This window comes from Eleutherodactylus coqui, chromosome 6 (genome assembly GCF_035609145.1).
Source record: "Eleutherodactylus coqui strain aEleCoq1 chromosome 6, aEleCoq1.hap1, whole genome shotgun sequence".
Lineage (NCBI taxonomy): Eukaryota > Metazoa > Chordata > Amphibia > Anura > Eleutherodactylidae > Eleutherodactylus > Eleutherodactylus coqui.
In genome coordinates this window covers 204984650-205002968 of record NC_089842.1, presented here as the reverse complement: position 1 = coordinate 205002968, position 18319 = coordinate 204984650, and the positions used below count along the sequence as shown (strand labels likewise).

General features: G+C 41.4%; 1 protein-coding gene across 1 annotated transcript in view; it reads left to right on the top strand.

Moving 5' to 3' along the window:
- Positions 1-14760, top strand: part of SPINT1 (serine peptidase inhibitor, Kunitz type 1) — a 33540-nt gene extending 18780 nt beyond the window's left edge. Inside the window, exons 3-10 of the mRNA XM_066608646.1 lie at positions 2053-2197; positions 3957-4136; positions 5274-5306; positions 6939-7064; positions 7367-7417; positions 8369-8539; positions 12315-12371; positions 13015-14760. Of these exons, the coding sequence (XP_066464743.1) occupies positions 2053-2197; positions 3957-4136; positions 5274-5306; positions 6939-7064; positions 7367-7417; positions 8369-8539; positions 12315-12371; positions 13015-13205 (954 nt within the window). The 3' untranslated portion in view covers positions 13206-14760. The remainder of the gene's footprint in view (positions 1-2052; positions 2198-3956; positions 4137-5273; positions 5307-6938; positions 7065-7366; positions 7418-8368; positions 8540-12314; positions 12372-13014) is intronic.
- Positions 14761-18319: the final 3559 nt, after the last annotated feature.

Below are 18319 nucleotides of genomic sequence, written 5' to 3'. Positions count from 1 at the left end.
AGCGGAGGGGAGATATCTCTCTTCCCCTCTCTCCCCCCTGCTCACTGCCGCAACTCGCCTCTCACCCGCGCCGGCAGCCGAACCTTTTCTTCCGAGCGGGCAGGTACTTGCTAAGGACAATGCTCGATCGAGTAATTGTCCTTAGCGAGTATGCTCGCTCATCTCTAGTCACTAACTTTTCAAACCATGATAGCCAATGGGAATATAAGCAGGAGTGCAAATCCCTTTTATTTAGCTAAAATCACACTTTTGTGCTAAAAAAATCCCTCTGAAAAGTTGGCCAACAGAGGATCTCCCGTCTAATTCCCTGTTTACTGACTGTCAAGTGAAGTCTGTAGTCTGTAACGGGGAGGGGAGAGGGAGACAGTTGCAGGCACATTTGTGTGAGTGTTTATTGTGTTACAGCTACTGGAATAACCTCTCCACTGCTCAGTACTTCTCTTCTGTCCTCTATGATATGTCTGTGTGTCACTGATGGGGGGCAAAATCTGTAGTTCTCTGTGCATATTATATGGAACACAGCAAAAAACCTGCTTCCCCCACCTGCTTAGAGAACTGAACTTTTGGAGATACAGCCTGCAGAGGGGAACATATTAAAAAACAAATACAGGATAGATAATAGCTAGAAATGAGGTTATACCTCATACACTTTAAGTTAATGCATCTTGAAGAACCAATTTAAAGACTAGTTCACTTTTTCTGAATGCGCTCAAATATTAGGACTTTGTTACATGCATTTCCCTAATAATATACAATATATGAGATCGAAACTGCACCCATCAGAGGTGAAGAGATCCAATTCTCTGCAAGATATTTATGATGGTATACAGCCTACCGTTAGTGGTGTAAATTCAAGCTCCTGTGCCCTGGAGAAAAATCTGTAACCTGGCCCGAACTACGTTAGGAGTCTTTAATATACTAGTCTTCATATATGTGGTAGAGCAACCTTATAGGGTTTCCTGAGGCTTCAGGGCTCATAAATACAGTCTATATACTTCCTATCGTTACAACACTATCTGCCATCTCTGCCTACATGAAAACCTGGAGGTGTGTGTGTGCGAATTTTTTTTTTTTTCTTTCTATGCCTTAATTGCTCTTTTATCTGCCTTACTTTTCAAGAGCTTGATTCCAATAATGTATTCTATAATACGCAAGTTCTGTTATATGCAATGCCATAATGTGCATAGTTTTACCAACATTTTAGATGCTTCAGCTACAACAGATTAGTGGTTCAGTGGTCATGGGTTAGCACAGAGCAGTGTTTCTTCAGCAACACATGCTGAAATGTATGGTTGCACAACAGCTGTTAAGCCACAGGATGAAAGGTCCCCATATATCATGTTATGTCGCATAGAGCTCAAGTAAGGAGAGGTTGGACTGCCCGGCATAGTGCATGGGAGGCCTCCATGATGGGGACTGGGGGGGGGGAGGGGAGGGGGGGATGGGAAGAAAATTCTAGAGGTATTGGAACTGTGTTAATCCAGTTGCAGGTTACTCTCCATTAGGGCTGCACAGGAGGAACATCTCCACATACTCTCTATGGAGTTTTCTTCCTTGCCGCTTTCTTCCCATGGATTAGGATGGGGCTGCAGGATAGAGATGGGGCCACAGGGGATTGTGTGGGATAGTGACCATGTTGTATAGGGGTGTTGGGGGTCTTGTCGGTTTGCCATAACAGCTGCAAGTGGTGTCCTTGGAGTTGGTGGTTAAATTGGGTGAGGAGATGCATCATGGGCATGCATCCCTGTAAGATGTTTGGAGGTAGTCTTTATTATCTGGCTGGATGTTGGGTCTACTTAGAATGTTATCTTTGGGGTCATTTGCCGTGGTATTTTGCATGCTCCTCTGGGAAATGTATGCAAATGGTAAAAATGGTGGTCTTATGCTTCCTTTGGAAAATGTTCATTCTGCCTACCATAATTTAAAGAAGCAATCTTCACCTGTGATATCAGTTATACAAACATGAGTGAGCAGCAATACTTACAGTGGACCTCTCTCTATCTGGATTAGTGTTATTAACGGTTATTTTCATAGAAGTTAATTCTTTTGCAGCAAGTTGAAGACCAACCAGCATATCTACAAGTGTCTAATCTTCTGAATGGACAGTACTCCTTTGTGTTGGTAGTTACAGACACTACAAGTCAACAGAGCTCCGCCACTGTCACCATCACTGTGCTAACACAGGAAGAGACTGAGGGTGAGTCTGTATGTCATGCCCTACCTCAATGAAAGCCTTATTATGGTTCTATACGAAATGGAGCTAGGTGGCCATGAGCCCTAACAAACTCTGCAGCAGCATTTCCATAATGTGTGCAGCTATCTTAAAGCGAACACCTAACTAGTTTTAACTCCTCTGTAATTTAGGATAAAATCCAATGTACATGCGTACATTTTATAGTCATAGAAAATTATGTAACTTTTATAAAGTATATACTACATGGTATATATTTTTTTTGCGGTATTCTTGCCAAGGCAAAGGGACGTTCTCTTAGCCTTCATTTGGTTATTGGAACCCTATGGATGCATTTAGCACATACACGTGGCCCACCATGCCCTTCGTTGCAGCCCTCACAATCTGGATAGAGGTGTGTCTGTGTGTCTGTCTCTGCTCTCATATACTTCCCATACTAAAGAGAAAAGGAATGACACATAGGTCAAGAGCAGGGATGGGCAAGTACCAATGGAATGGTGCAATGTGTAACCATATCTAGATGTCCCTTATATCAAGAGAATTGGGTTCCTTGACCTCTTTTTGGCACTCCAGAAAGGAGTATAAGCATTAGATTTGGAGATCTTTTCGTGCAGATCTGTTATCTCTGAAATGCTACACTGTACCCACGACACCCATAATCTTCAGTGGAGGGAGTAACATGCAAGGCCCTGGAGGTGGAAGCTGCACCTATTGGACATAGATTTGTCCAATAGGTGATGTGGATCCTGCCTTACTTCAGGAAGTTAAAAGTGCTCTTCACTTTAGTGGTCCTACTGGTTATCAGGCCAGATCGTTCCTATGAACGCTTGTTTGATTGACAATCGGGCTGCGTAAAGGGAGCAACGATCAGCTGACGAATGAGCAAACGCTAGTCTATGCAAGCATAAAAATACTCGCTGCACACTTTTCCATGTAGATGGGGAAAGTGTGCACCCCATCATTGACAGTTCATTCACAAACAGCTATTGTGTTATTGATCGGTCATTCCAGTACAGCAGGGAATGAGCGCTGACTGACATGCTTGCTCTCTGTCACACCCTGTGACGTTTGCTACAACTATTCCGTGCTTGTACACTGTCATTAACATAGATGGACAGGTCATGTATGAGTCAACCTTTTTCCAAGCATTATCATTCCTTGTAAGGGAACTTTTACATGTAGCGAGAAATCGTTCATCTTGGAAAAGGATGGCACACATGACTCAGGCAGTCAGTTTAAATAATAAATAAGTGTAATAAATCTATATCTTTGTATTTAAACAGGATCGTATGATTGGTGTTTGAACTGAACGGTTAGCGAAGGAGCTTACAATGATTTTTATGCTTTTATAAAATAAATGATAAGTAAATGAATTCTTTTAATTGTTGGCCGTATTTACACTGAATGAGTTATATTCAAATTCGAATGGTCCAGTGATTTTAAACAATCGCTCCCTGTAAAAGAGCCTTTTACTGTCTCTCATATACACATATAACCATAGTCCTTCATTGTTGTAGAGTTTACATATAAGTAAAATCACAAAACCACACATGGCAGACAGACTGTACAATATTTTTTTCACTTGATTCTGTTCATTTCACGGGTGTCTACATTCACTCTCTTGAAGATCATAGCATTAAACTTCAGCAAATACATATAATGGCTAAGGAAATGATAATCTTGCTGTAGAAAAGAATGATAGTTTCGAACAATCTTTTTTTTTTTTTTTTTTAATTTTTTTTTTTTTTTAATTCCTATTTTGCAGAATACTGTCTTGCTCCTAAGAAAGTTGGTCGATGCCGTGGCTCCTTTCTGCGATGGCATTATAACCCGGCACAAAATGAATGCGAAGAGTTTGTATATGGAGGTTGCAACCCAAACAGGAACAATTATGTCAAAAAAGAGGACTGTAGACAAACCTGCGTAAATTCTGGTGAACATGGAGGTAAATTTGCAGCAATAAAAAGCAGCAAATTTAACTAAAAATGTGTATAGCTTAAAAAATCTACCCTCTCGTGTGATGTTTTGCCTAAAAGCAGTCTTTACCAAACTCCAGTCCTCACGGACCCCAACAGGTCACGTTTGCAGGATATTCTATGGAGAGATCGCCTGTGGCAATGTCTGAGGCAAAGACAATTACAATACCTGTGCAATACCAAAGAAATCCTGAAAACCTGACCTGTTAAGGGTCTATGAGGACTGGAGTTGGGAAGCGCCGCCATAAAGGATAGGTCATCGACAGTAGATTGGCTGTGGTTCTTTGCCTGGGACCCCTGTCGATCAACTATGCGCACTTATGTACTGAACTGAATTCTGCAGAAGCGGACAACTCCATTCTTACTGTAGTGGCCGGGCTTGGTATAACATGCTAAGTTCCCATTGAAATGAATAGGAACTTTGCCTGCAATACCAAGCCTGGCCACTGTACTGGGAATGGAGTTGTCTGCTTCCTTAAGGAATCATTTCAGTGCACAAGCATGCTAGCCTGAAAAACAGTTGGTCTATGGAAGTCCCAGGCAACACCCCCCCCCCCCCCTCCCAAGCTATGACTGATGACTTATTTTGAGTGTAGGCAATCAATAGTTTACAACTGAAAGCCCCCTTTTGTGGTATGTTCACCCTACAAACCATTTTTTATATATATATAATTTTTTTTAGATATCTTAATAGGTTTAAAATTCTGTGTTAATTAATTAATTAACTTCATAGCAGTGGCATGGAGAGTGGAACCTGGATGGAACTATTGCCATTAATATGTGAAAAAAAAACATCATTTTGGTCTCTTTTCAAGGTTTCCATCCCTATTAGTTTTTGTAGCTGAATAGAAAGGCTTAGGGGGCGGTGCTCTATCCAGCCTAAAAAATATTACAGTCCAGAAAGGTGTGTAGGCCCCTCTTGTACTCTTTTAGTGAGATCACTATGTTCTGTAGCAGAGAGCTCCATAGTCTTTCTTTCTTCTAGACGTAGAGGACATCCCCTTTTAACAAGTGTTTTGTATTTCGAAATAGTAGCATTTTTGTATTTTGTAACTTTAAAAAAAAAAAAATTCAAGCCCTTATTTCCACTCATTTCTGTTTTGTAGATGGTACCGGTATGGGAAGGAGACTGGAGCCAGGTAAATAACTTTTTGGTCCGGCTACCTTTATATGACTTCTGTAAATATTTCTTTGAAATCTTTTACTGCCACTATATTCCGTAATAAAGTTAAACTGGTTGATATTACTACCTGGCTGTCCATGGGTTAGTGGCACTGCTTATAGGTATGCGACCTGTGAAATCATATAGGGCATATCAACGGCAGTGTGCTGAAGGGGGTGGCACAGATGCCTTGTACGTCGAACATATCTAGAGCTGTCGTTTTTAGCAACTGTAAGTTGGTATCAGTTGAGAAGTGATATTTGCTTAGGCATTGTGTGGCGCTGTACAAAATATTTTTGCAGTGAATGGCAGTGGTGGCGCTGAATAGCATTGTTTAGCAAACTGTATGACCATGTCTTTAGGCCAACATATAAAACCATAATGTTTGGTTATAATTAGGCAAGGTGTGTTTATTTGTACACTGTATAAGAGTCCACCTTATCAGGGCACCGTACTACCTAAAGCTGGCCCTTGGGCTGTATTCGCAAGACCATGTGTAAGTTGGGCTTGTATCCTTATTTATTCGTGTGCAGTATGATGATCCAGAACTCCATGTGCTACTACTCTAGTTCCTAAAAACTGACGAGAATGTAACATGCAGCAATTTTTTTTTTTTTTTAATCCAAGGACCAGTAAGTTATGTGAGTATTGTTGTCGTTAGCTGTTTAGTCGTTCACGACCCTCAGCGACCCTACAGGCAAGCTCCCTCCATGTTTTTCAGTTTTGCACAGCTTCTTTCAGTTGTGTGATATCAATGCCAGTATCAGCTCTGACAGTATCAGCCATCGTGTCCTTTGGCGGCCAGGTCTTTTTCCACTGATCTGTCCATGCATTATAGATTTTTCTAGCGACTCTGCTTGCATTACATGACCAAAATCTGTGAGTCTGAGTCCGGTCATCTTGCCCTCCAGTGACATATCTGGTCTTATACGATTCCAGACTTCTCTACTTATAGGCTAATATTGAGCCATGAACTAGCTCTTCAGTAATAACTGGAGTGATAAAGAAGATGGAGTAACCCCGTGGTGGTGTATGTAGACTAGATATTATCACTGGAGGCCTATTTAGTTTCTTGATAAGAGTCTATATCCAGAAATTCGTGGGAGGTGCTGCCAATATGACTTGTGCTTGTATGGACAGGGCATTAAACTGGTAGTAAGCCGTACAGAGAGAGGACTGCTAGGTTGGGATCCAACCCTCCAAAAAAAAAAACTTCTTGAAGAACAGTTTAGGTAGAAGGAACTTTTTTTGTTTTGAGGAGAAAGCCTCTTCCTCAGTTTGGTTTAGAAAACAAAACAGGGTTTGCATTCAATAGGAGGTTCGGGCTCCCAGCATATGGACACCAGGGTGTGGGGATGATTCTGTATATGGTCCCAGTGACTGGGGCAGGCGAGATCTATCTGCGTTTCTTAACAATGTTCAGTACAAAGACAGCACACGGCCACAAAATACTGTCATGCCAATGGGCCCATACTGGAGAGGAAATGATTTCCTGTATTCCTACACTTGTCTGCTACATGCAATAATGTGTAATATATTTTTATGTAGTTGTATAAAACGTGTTATGCTCTTTCACAAGCTCTAAAACGTAAAAACACTCTTTTTACAGTTTGCAATGGTAAATGTCTGAAGACCCAGTTCCGCTGTGCTGACGGCTGCTGCATCGATGCTGCATTAGAATGTGATGATACTCAAAACTGCGATGATAACTCTGATGAGGCTTCCTGTGAAAACTGTGAGTATCATTTTCTACTTTGGTGATTATTTCATGAAGGCTAAAAAGTAATTAAGTCATTGGCCCACTTTGAAAACCCACTCCCTAATGTGCTGAAAAAAATGTGCTATCCACTTTTCACTGTTAAACCTCAGCAATACGGTGAATTTCTGACTGTTTGATGTTTGACTTCTCTATTGGTTTGTGTAAAGTGAGAACTGTAAGAGGCTTTTGTTTGCTCGGTTAGTGATACTCGTCATATAGTGTCATTGACCCCGCAGGCACTTTACTCTTTGCATATTCATAATAATTTTTTTTTCTAGATGATAAAGAATTTCAGAAGTTGCAAGAACTAGACGTTCCAAACAACAAAGGTATGTAAGTTGGAAGAAAAGAATCATGTCCCCCCCCCCCCCCCCCCATTGTTCATCCAGAGGAAGGTAAAAAAAACCCAGAGGTTCACGCCAATTTTCACCATTTTTAAAAGGGGGGAAAATTCCTTCCTGATCCCAATCTGAATAATCTCCGGATCACCGACCCTTCTGAAGTAATTAGTGCTCTAACATGTAATATTGTTACAGTCAAGAAAGGTGGCCAGGCCCCTCTTTTAGTGAGTTCACCATCACCACGTCCTCAGGCAGAGTGTTCCATAGTCTCACTGCTCTTACAGTAAATAACCCCCTTCTGTTTCGGTGCAGAAACTTTCTTTCCTCTAGACATAGAGGGCGGCCCCTTGTTGCTGTCACAGTCCTGGGTATAAAAAGATATGAGAGATCCCTGATATATTATACATACCTATTAGGTCGCCCCTCAACCGGCTATTTTTTAAACTCCCTGGGTATTGTAGTTCGCCCATTCCATTTTTTACTTTAATTGCCCAAACTGTCCACAATATTCCATGTGTGGTCTGACCAGTGACTTGTAAAGTCACTGTGCCCCTAGACCTCTGTTGATGCACCCTCATGATCCTATTTGCCTTGGCAGCAACTGCCTGACATTGGTTGCTGCCAGCTAAGCTTACAGTTAAGTGAAATCCCCAAGTCTTTTTCCATGTCGGTGTTTCCAAGTGGTTTACCATTTAGTGCGTAATGGTGACATGTATTTCCTCTGCCATTGTGCATAATCTTCTATTTATTAGTGGTGCCTCATTTGACACTTTTCTGCCCCCAACTTATCCAGATCCATTTGCAACCGTATACTGAACTCATGTTGATTACTTTACATAGTTTTTTGCATTATCTGCAAATATTGATATTTTACTGTGCAATCCTTCTACCAGGTCATTAACAATTTTATTCAAAAGAATACTTTTCATTTTGTTTTAGCTCGATGTGTGGAATTGCCCGATACTGGTCCATGCCGAGCCAGCTTTTCTCGGTGGTACTTTGATCCTGTAGAGAAGAGGTGCATGGGCTTTACTTACGGGGGCTGTAAGGGAAACAGAAATAACTTTGTTCATGAACACGACTGTGAAGAGTTTTGCAGTGGAGTTAATGGTAAGTATTCGTAACATAGTGTGTTAGGCCGAAGGAAGACCTTGTCCATCCAGTTCAGAGTTTTGATATTTTATAGATGGGGTGCAGCAGGCTCTGTATCAGCCATAGCGGTTTTGGAGAGCGAAAAAAAAAGGTGGCCCAGAACTATATAGCCTGCCTTTCATAGACTCTTGGGAACACCATCTTTTGGTCCTTTTTAAAGTTTTCTACTGGTACCTTGCTGTTGTGTATGTATTTTTGGGGCTACATCTGCTGATATATTGCCTTCAGAAAGGTATCATTGGAAAATAAAATATACTGTATGATACGATTATGCGTAGATTTCTTGAAATATTGCAGTTTTCACAAGGGCCAGTAGTAGTCACAATAAGCTAATGCTTCCTACATTCTACAGTTCACGAGCCTGTTATTTCTTTCTCTCTGAGAATTGCAGGACATTTTGAGATGGTCTATGGAGAAAAATAAGTAATTGGCACTGTAGTAATTAGAAAGAAAAAATCTTTGTGTAATTTTTTACATTGCTGAATGCATACCTGTAGATTCCAGCTTTTGCCATGTGCTACAAAAAGTCTAGGTGTAGTACACTTACTTGAGGAGTCTAAAAGTGAGGTCAAGGTCCATTCATAAGCCCCGCACAGAAATAGGACATGCTGCGGTTTGTTTGCCGCGCGGGATTTCGCGCGGACAAACTGCAGCTGTCTGCCTAGGATTGCGTTTGCTAATGCAATCCTATGGCAGCTTTCCGCCCATCTGCAGGCGGCCATAAGAATCTGCCGAATTTTGATGTGGAATTTCTGGCACCTTGCTGCTGTTTTCAATTCGGCATCAATATCCGCACGTTAACAGTATGGTTTTTGGTGTTGAGTATTCCACAGGAGGGCAACATTGTTGTGCAATATTCTGTCCCATGCAAAAACTTGAATGCGCTTTTTGCATTTCTATATCTGACTAAGTTGGGGAAAAGAAAGTGCTGAAAACTACAGTGGCAAAATGCCCATCTAAATCTGCAACCGAATGTTAACTACTTAACGCTTCATGACTTACAGTTGCCTTATGGAGGTTCGGGGGTTGGTATGAAGCTGGATCGTAGCTGTTAACATTTTTAAATGCCTCCATCAATCCACACCGCAGCATTTAAATACCCCAATTAGAGTTCAGAGGTCCCAAATGGCCTTCTCGCAATGAAATTGCAGGGTCTTTTTGGTTGCCGTGGCAGTTGGATGCCTTCTGAAGGCTCTCAGGGCTCCCATTGCAGATTGCCTATGAAGCCATGTCTGTGATGTGGCTTGACAGACAGGTATCTCAGGGTAATGTGATACAATGGTATCCTGTTATACTGCAGGAGCGATCAAAAGTTCAAGTCCCCCATGGGACTAAAAAAACTGCACCAAAATAGACCCCCAATGGAGAATAAAAAAAAAATAGTAAAATGAATAGAAGAGTTTATTTAAAAAAAATAATAAAAGTTTAGCCCCCCCCCTCCCATATTTCTAATCTAAAAAAACAAATTTGGTATTGCTTCAGCTGTAAGAGTCCAATCTATCAAAATAACGTTTTTTGGTTGTGTATTTTTTTTTTTTTATCCCTCATAACCCCCCCCATATTACAATTGCACTTTTTGATCACCCTGTCGCCAAGAAAAGAGTTTAGTATAAAATGATCAAAGAGCTGTATGTACTTTGAAATTTTACTAATGGTAGCTACAGGACATCCCGCAAAAAATACTATGTGGACGGAAAAATAAAAAATCTATGGTTGTCAAGATGGTGACAGAGTATATTTTTTGTTTTTAAACTTGGCACAGAAAAAAAAACGTATATAAATTTAGTAGCGTTGCAATCGTACTGACCCATAGAATAGTTATGTCACTTTTGCTGACTGGGGAAACCGTAGAAAAAAAAGATACCCTCAAAAAGGGCACAATTGAGAATTTAAAAAAAATTTTTATTTCTTTCCCCCACCTCACTACATTACATAGTACCATTGAAAAATACAACTTGTCCTGCAAAAAATAAATTCTCAGACCGCTACATTGATGGATAAATAATTTGAGTTATGATTTTATGAAAGTGGTGAAGAAAAGAAGACGGCAGGGGTGGGGGTGTGGGGGTTGGGAAGGCCGGGTCGTTAGGGAGTCAAAAACCATATGCATTTTTAAAGTGGATGGCCTTTTTCGTGTGCGTGTGTGTGTCCTCCCCTTTTTTTTTATCCTGCAAGATTCTCCTTTCCATGAGTGACCTCACTAGCTTGTCCGCGCTCGTGCAGCCTGTTCAGATAGGCATTGTTGACTTGCTCAATGAGAATCGTTCACTTCTAGAGATGAGCGAACGTACTCGGTAAGGCCAATTTCGCAATCGAGCACCGCGATCTTCGAGTACTTCACTACTCAGGTGAAAAGTACTCGGGGGCGCTCTGTGGCGGGGCGTTTGCGAGTACGTTCGCTCATCTCTATTCACTTCTTCCTCAGTGTCGACATTCTTTATGTGAAACGCAGAACACGTGTTTAAACGGAATGTAAAGCGAAAGAGCTAGAGATTATTTTTAGTCCTGCAGAAACTAAACGATGAACGAGAGGCGAGCCATTCTCGTTCGGTTGTTGGCTCACATTTAGACTGAACGATTATTGTTCACTTTTGCTCATTTGAACAGTGTTTGTGAATGATAATCGTTCCATCTAAAATTACACTGCAGACTTTTTCTCGTTGCGGATGAGACTTGGTTTAATCTCATCCGTTATGCTGTTACTGTAAACACGGATTTTTCGCAGTGTTTACAGTGTGTGGACTTGCATTTAAGAGTATGTTCATATGGAGCTCATTTGATGTGGCTCTTCTGCAAATCCTTCAGTTGTATTCCAGTTAAAGGGGTAGCAATCTGCTGTGCATCTGTGACAAAATCCATACTACAGAGTGGCAATTTGCTTTTTCTGCAGAATAAAAAAATGAAGTAAATCATCCACGTGTGAACACACCCTTAAAGTCTATTGATGTTAAGGTCCTTTTACATGCAAAGATTATCGCTCAAAATTCGTCAGAAACTGACAGTTTTGAGCTATCATTTTGAATTACATACTAATGGGCTTATCAGCCCATTAGTAGCTAACTAGCTTCATTTGCATGTATTTAGAGAACAGTGGGTACTCTGTTCTCTAAATACTTCTGCTTTGTTTGGCGACAGCATTGTGTCTAGGCTGCTGCCATCAGCGCTGCCCGTGGAGAACACAGCATGCCGTCCCTCTTATCAGGGATGACTGATTTTATGCTGAGCTGAACTCCGTGATGGTAAGTGCACGATGGGCGCACATTTACACGCAACAGCTATCACTCAAAAGTCGTTGTTTGGATGAATTTTAAGCGATAATCGTTGCATGTAAATCAGCCTTTACTCTGTCAACTAATGAATTCATTGTAGCTGCCATAAAGCAGAGGCAACCTGTGGCAAACAGAGGTAAACCAGAGGCAAACAGACAATGCAGAAAGCCTTACTGGAGCTGTATAACATTGCATACACACTTTGTGTCCAATATGGCCATCCACAGGACAGTTATTAAATAAACATGAACTAAGTAGTCGCCCCTACACCTAAAAACTTTGAGTAAACACCGGATGTTTAAAGGGTGGCTGTATCCATAGTACCCAATGAGATGGAAAAAGTATTTCACCTGCCATACTTCCTATATGTTGTGCATCTCCTGCTTTTATCATAAGGGCTAGTGACTGTGCTCTTAATAAGCTTCATTTCTTTAGACTTCCACCAATGTTTTTCTCATTAACAGATGCTGATATTTTTAAAGTAGAGATGGAAAATCCAAGTGCACATGAAGCAAGTTCAGGTGAGTTGTTTTTTTCCAATTCACTATATTAGCCAAGGTTTATTTAACCTATACGTTATATATAATCTGTTTTATTAAATATATAAATCCTACACAAACGTAAAGGGGTTTTCCAGGAAAAATACTGTTAATGACCTATCCTCAACATAGCTCATCAATAGTTGATCGGCCGGGTCCGCCGCTCTGGAACCTGGCTGATGAGTTGGGCCTGCAATTACAAGTGCCGGCCACTACACAGGGGTTGGAGCAGCAGCTCCCGCTCCAACCCTGTGTATAGGCAGTTCCCGAGTTATGGACCACGGCCGATCAACTATTGATGACGTATCTTTTGGATAGATCATCAATAGTATTTGTGCCTGGGAAAACGATCTATTTAGTGGATCTGAACCATTGTGCAGCATATTACAGGATCCAATGAGCTGTATTAGCCAAAACTGCAGAATATTTTTATTTTTTTTTGCCATTTGTGCAAGGGACAGGTGCCTTTTAGAGTAGAATTTTTTTTTTAAGAGACTGATAATATGTGATGAATATGGATTTATTTAGGCATATAAAATGGATTTTATTTGGATTTATGGATTTATTTAGGCAAAAAAGATCAAAAGAAATGTAGGTCAAAAACCTCTTTGCTTTTCTTCTATAGGCTCAGCACAGATAGCAATTGCGGTATTTCTTGGTATCTGCATCATGATTGTCCTTGCTGTGATTGGATACTGTATTTTAAAAAAGAAGAGAGGAAGTCGAAAGCGGCAAGCAAACGTAAACAATCCTACTGTTCCCCCAACAGAAGACACAGAACACCTTGTATATAATCGGACCACCAAACCAGTTTGATTGGCTGGTGCCGTCGTACGGAGAAATGAATTTACCATTGGACTTTATTCAATACTCATTGCTGAGCTCTAGTGCACTGAACTCTTACAAAGTCTAATAGGAAAAGACTAAGTCTTCCCATTGAGAAATGGTGGAAGCCACAAAACCCAATAGCCAAGGGTGTAGGCAGAATTTTTTTTTCTTTTGCCTTGGGGAGGGGTTTAAGCGACCATTATTTGCTATATAATATCACTATTTGATGGCTTTGTGCACCTGGCCACTGCTTGCTAAAATCAGGCATTTGTGACCCGAGCCCCTGACTCTTGCAATATTAGACATGTGCCCAGCGATAGTGCAGTCATGTCTGTCGCATGATTTAATGGCATCACATGGACCTTTTTAAGTTATACATTGATTGTTTGAATACTCATCCCAACTATGCAACTGCCCGCCATTACTGTGTTGTTTATTTAATACGTAATGTAGATAGCATTGCAATGAAATGTCTTGTTTCGTAATGTTTCTCTAGTTTTTAAAGAAGAAGAGTTTTTTTTTTCTTCTTTTTTTGTTTGATCGGCAAGTCTGCTGTATCTAAATGAAAGTACTATATCCTTTTATCTGGGTATGGACTACAATGATTTCACATATATATTTGACTTTCTACTTAGTCTTACTGAAGAAGATGCCTGAATAATTCCTTTAAGGCAACTGGTAACTATTGTAGTTTCAGAAATTACAGTCCTATTTTTAATAATGCTACATTAATGGTTGCCTGGAAGGATCAGGAATGGAACTTGGCCATCTAGGTGATGCTATTGACTAGTTTTGACAATAGGCACTCAACAAACCATAAAGTATTTTGGGAAAAAACCCACAAATCATGTTGTAAAATCTCTGTATGGTAACACAACAGTAAGACTACTTTCACATGCACTCTCCTTCTGTCCGATTTTCCTAGCACATGGATGGGATGTCAATGGGCTATCGAATGTGAGTTGTGCTGGATAATCGCGGTCACAACTTTCTTTTTTTAACGTCCTTGTGAAAGTAGTCTCATGGAGAAGAAGCAGGCAATACAACAGGACTTGAGGGTAGGTAGGCTTGATGAAGTTTGTGTTAAAGCTCCCTGTTGTGGCAAAATATCTGAAGTTGGCACTAGACATAATGGTATGTTTTACGTCAAGTCCTATCCCAATTTTGCCACGTATATAAGCAGTCATAATAGATGTTTAACCATGGATAATGGATGTTAGCCATGTGGCAGGATTCAGAATAACTTGAATACGGTCCAATCTATTCCAGATCATTAGGCTGCTCTTCATCACATCTTCTCCATAATGACTCCTCCTAATTATTTCCTGATTTATTGTTGACTCTATGGTTCTTCTAGGACTACGCATTACCTTGTATGGCCAGCATAAGTGCTGCTAACATTTGAAGCTTGAAAGCAGTTGCATAATATATAGTTTGTGTTTTTAAACAGATTGTATAGTTTTATTTTCTTTTAAGCCTTTAAAGCCAAAGTATTGTATTGTCTGTTCTATTAACATAATGTGAAATAAAAAGAGCAACTCTGCAGCGCTGTAAATGTTGATTTGGTACAGAATTGTGCTTGAATTCAAGATTTAATGAAATTGACCTCATGCCATTTTAAACTGGTTTCAGTTGCTCCCATTGCAACGGATTACAAAGTATAACGTTCGTCAGCACTGTCCTGGAATTAGACTGAACCTGAAAAGTTAGTTTGCAGTTCGTTATAATGGGCTGATAGACGTCTGACCTACATGCGACAGATGAGATTGAAAACGGCACAGCTTTTTAAATTCATTATAGGGAGAGTTTTCCATAATGAAGCCAAATCATATTATCCACTATTGCTTTCAGAAGTTTAAGCGATTGTCCTAATCCTAATGACAGAGCAATTTTTGTCTCATTCCAACAGCTTCTTTCGGTAAACCTAACATCATAGTCGTATGAGCACTCGTTGCTAGAAAGGGTTGTTTGTTTGTTTTTTTGTTAATTTTTTTTTTTTCTTCAATTGCACCAATTTTGAAATGCATATGATGTATTGTACAATAATTCAAAAGTCAGGGCCAGTAAGCATACCTTCTGAACAAAGAGCAAAAAGTAGGAAACTTTGTACATACTTAGATGAGGGGAGGAGAAACTTTTTGGCACACTAGTGGTGCTTGTCAGCCATCTTAGTGGCAGCCCAAGAAACTTCAATGGAAAGGGAGTCATAGAATACATGATTTAAGGGTAGAGTTTTTTTTATCAGAAATGGATGGGTGCAGTTTTTTTTCCCCTGTTTCAATGCCTGCAACCGTTTTTGAGTTGAGTATTAACCCCTTGGTTATGGCCAATACACCTCTTTACTGATGTCACTAATGGGCTTTAAACCGGCACATCTTTTAAGGCTTCTTTCACACGAGCGTATGCGTGTTTACGGTCGCCTGCATGCGCCATAAAATCGCATGAATGAAGAAAAGATGCGATCAAGTCCCAAGCATAATTAGCGTTTTCTCGTCCATTCACAGGGCCAGGTGTGACATGTTAGTGTAGAAACACTCCGTAGCACAAAAAACCCTCGCTGGGCATAAATCCTCGGAAGGACTTCTAAGCCTAAATAGAGGCACCTGAAAGCTTTTCCCTGCATTAGACACTGCTAAACTCCCTCCCCTCCTTTTTTTCAGGTCCCATAGAAGTCTATTTTCTCCCCTACCCTCCCTTTTTTTGCAGCTCACATAGACGTCTATGAGAGCCGCCAGCATATATCGGTCAGAAGATAGGTCTTGACCTATCTTTTCCGGCAGTGTATAAATTCAGTCGCACATGTGCACGACGTTTCTTTACGGCTAAAAAGCGGTCATCTGGACGAATACATTGGAAGCCAATGCTTCAGATGGTCACGATTTTCGGCCAACTTAAAACCGTGGCTAAATTCGGTGGCTTGGCTGACTGACAGTCTTCTGCTCTAACTGCCAAGATCAGAGAAACCTCGGATCTTGACAGTTTAACCCCTTCCATGCTACAATCAATATCCACTGTAGTATGTAAGCTCCTCAAACGGTACTGCACACTGCAATTTACAAGGTACCAATAGGTTGCCGTGGCAGCTGGAAGCCCGACAAAGGACTCCATGTCAGCCATGTGACTAAAGCCCCATTTACACGAGACGACTGTCGGGCAAACTATGCCCAACACTCGTCCTTGCATGTACTTGCTCCCGTGCTGCTAGACAGGAGCGAGTATCTCTGGCTCGCAGCGGGGTGGCCTGAGGAGATGTCTCCTGGCGCTCCCCTACCCCTCTCCATTGACTTAACACAGCGGCCATTCAATACTAAACAGCTGCTACTTACACTGAACGATCAGCGATCAGCTCATCGTCCATCGTTTATGCTTCATAAAATCCTGAATGATGAGTATAAACAGCAGCCATTCAGTACTGAACAGCCGCTGAGTTAAGTTAATGTAAAGGGGTGGGGGAGTGCAAAGAGTGTAATCTCTGTGGTGTCCCTTGGCAACCAAGACACAAGGCCCACACTGAGGAACTGGCGGGGTAGAGATGGCACTTGTCAAGGTGGCTCTATCAGACCCCTCCCCATAGGGACACACAACCTCGGTCAAGGCACCGCTAGGCCTCTTCCAGGTAACGCTGGGACAGTATTTACCTGAATAAGTGTAGTGGACTTGAAAATGTCACACACTCCTTTCACACCGGCAAATCCTGGGCGGTTAAATAAGAGTCCACACACATTTAACTTTAAATACCTCAATTGCTGGGAACTGGCAGTGACTGGAACTTTACTTCTTGCAGAAATGCATTTTACTCACGTGCAGGAAGGACAGTGTTTCAGTAGATGGTCAGGGAGAACACAGGATGAAACCGCCCCCACAGTCCAATTTATCTGTAGTGCTCCGCTCCTGGACACACACACTTCGGGACTCTGAATAACTTGGGAGGAGAAACATGACAGTCCCTCAGTATTTGCTTTGTTAGAGTGCTGCACGGTGGACTCCTTGCACTCCTCAGAGGTGGTTCCTAGAATGCTGGAAATCTGGATACCTCCCCTCTTCTTCCATCACTTTACCACATGAGGGTTGAAGGTACCACCAAGTGACCGCCACTCTTTCTCCTCTCTCAGCCATTGAGGTAGAAGGACCACACCTTGCTCTCAAACACTCATAATTTAGAGGATAGACATCACATGACTAGACAGAACTGTTACTTTCCCAGACATGTCCAAGCCACCTTCAGACATTAACCTCTTGCATGCTGCAGTTGTACAATACACATAACAGCAGACAAGACACTTTGAACAGTCCATCTACATTGAAGACATGACATGTATGACAATTATGGAGGGGCCAAATATATAGACTTCGTTCTCTACATCTCCTCCAGCTGCCCTGGCCCCCTGTTCGCCGCTCTGTGAGCGAGCCCGCAATACTCGCTCCGGTGCAGCAGCAGGGGAGCGAGTATGTGCGAGGATGAGTGTCAGGTATAGTTTGCCTGACATTCGTTCCGTGTAAATGGGGCTTAAAGGGGTTGTCTCGCGAAAGCAAGTGGGGTAAAGCACTTCTGTATGGCCATATTAATGCACTTTGTAATATACATCGTGCATTAAATATGAGCCATACAGACGTTATACACTTACCCCCTCCGGTGTTGGCGTCCCCGTCTCCATGGCGCTTGCACTGCTCTTCTGTTCTGTTGAATGGGGCCGCTCCGGCGTGCTCACGCCGCACAGGTCTTCTGCGCATGCGCAGACCAGCTCTCCGGGGTAAGGGTAAGTGTATAACTTCTGTATGGCCAATATTTAATGCACGATATATATTACAAAAAAAGTGCATTAATAAGGCCACACAGAAGTGCTTTACCCCACTTGCTTTCGCGGGACAACCCCTTTAAGCCTATTAGACACCACTTCTTGCAGTTTAATAGTTCTGTCATAGGCTTAGTAAAAAGCACTAGTTAAGTACTATCCAAATGATCGTATGATTACAGCTTCCAGCCCATTTTATAGACTAAAAAAAAAGTTATAAAGTTTTAAAAAACAACACATTCCCCCCCCCCCCCAAAAACACTTTGAATGGATAAAATGACTTAAAAAGCAACAGCAATAGGCAACAAT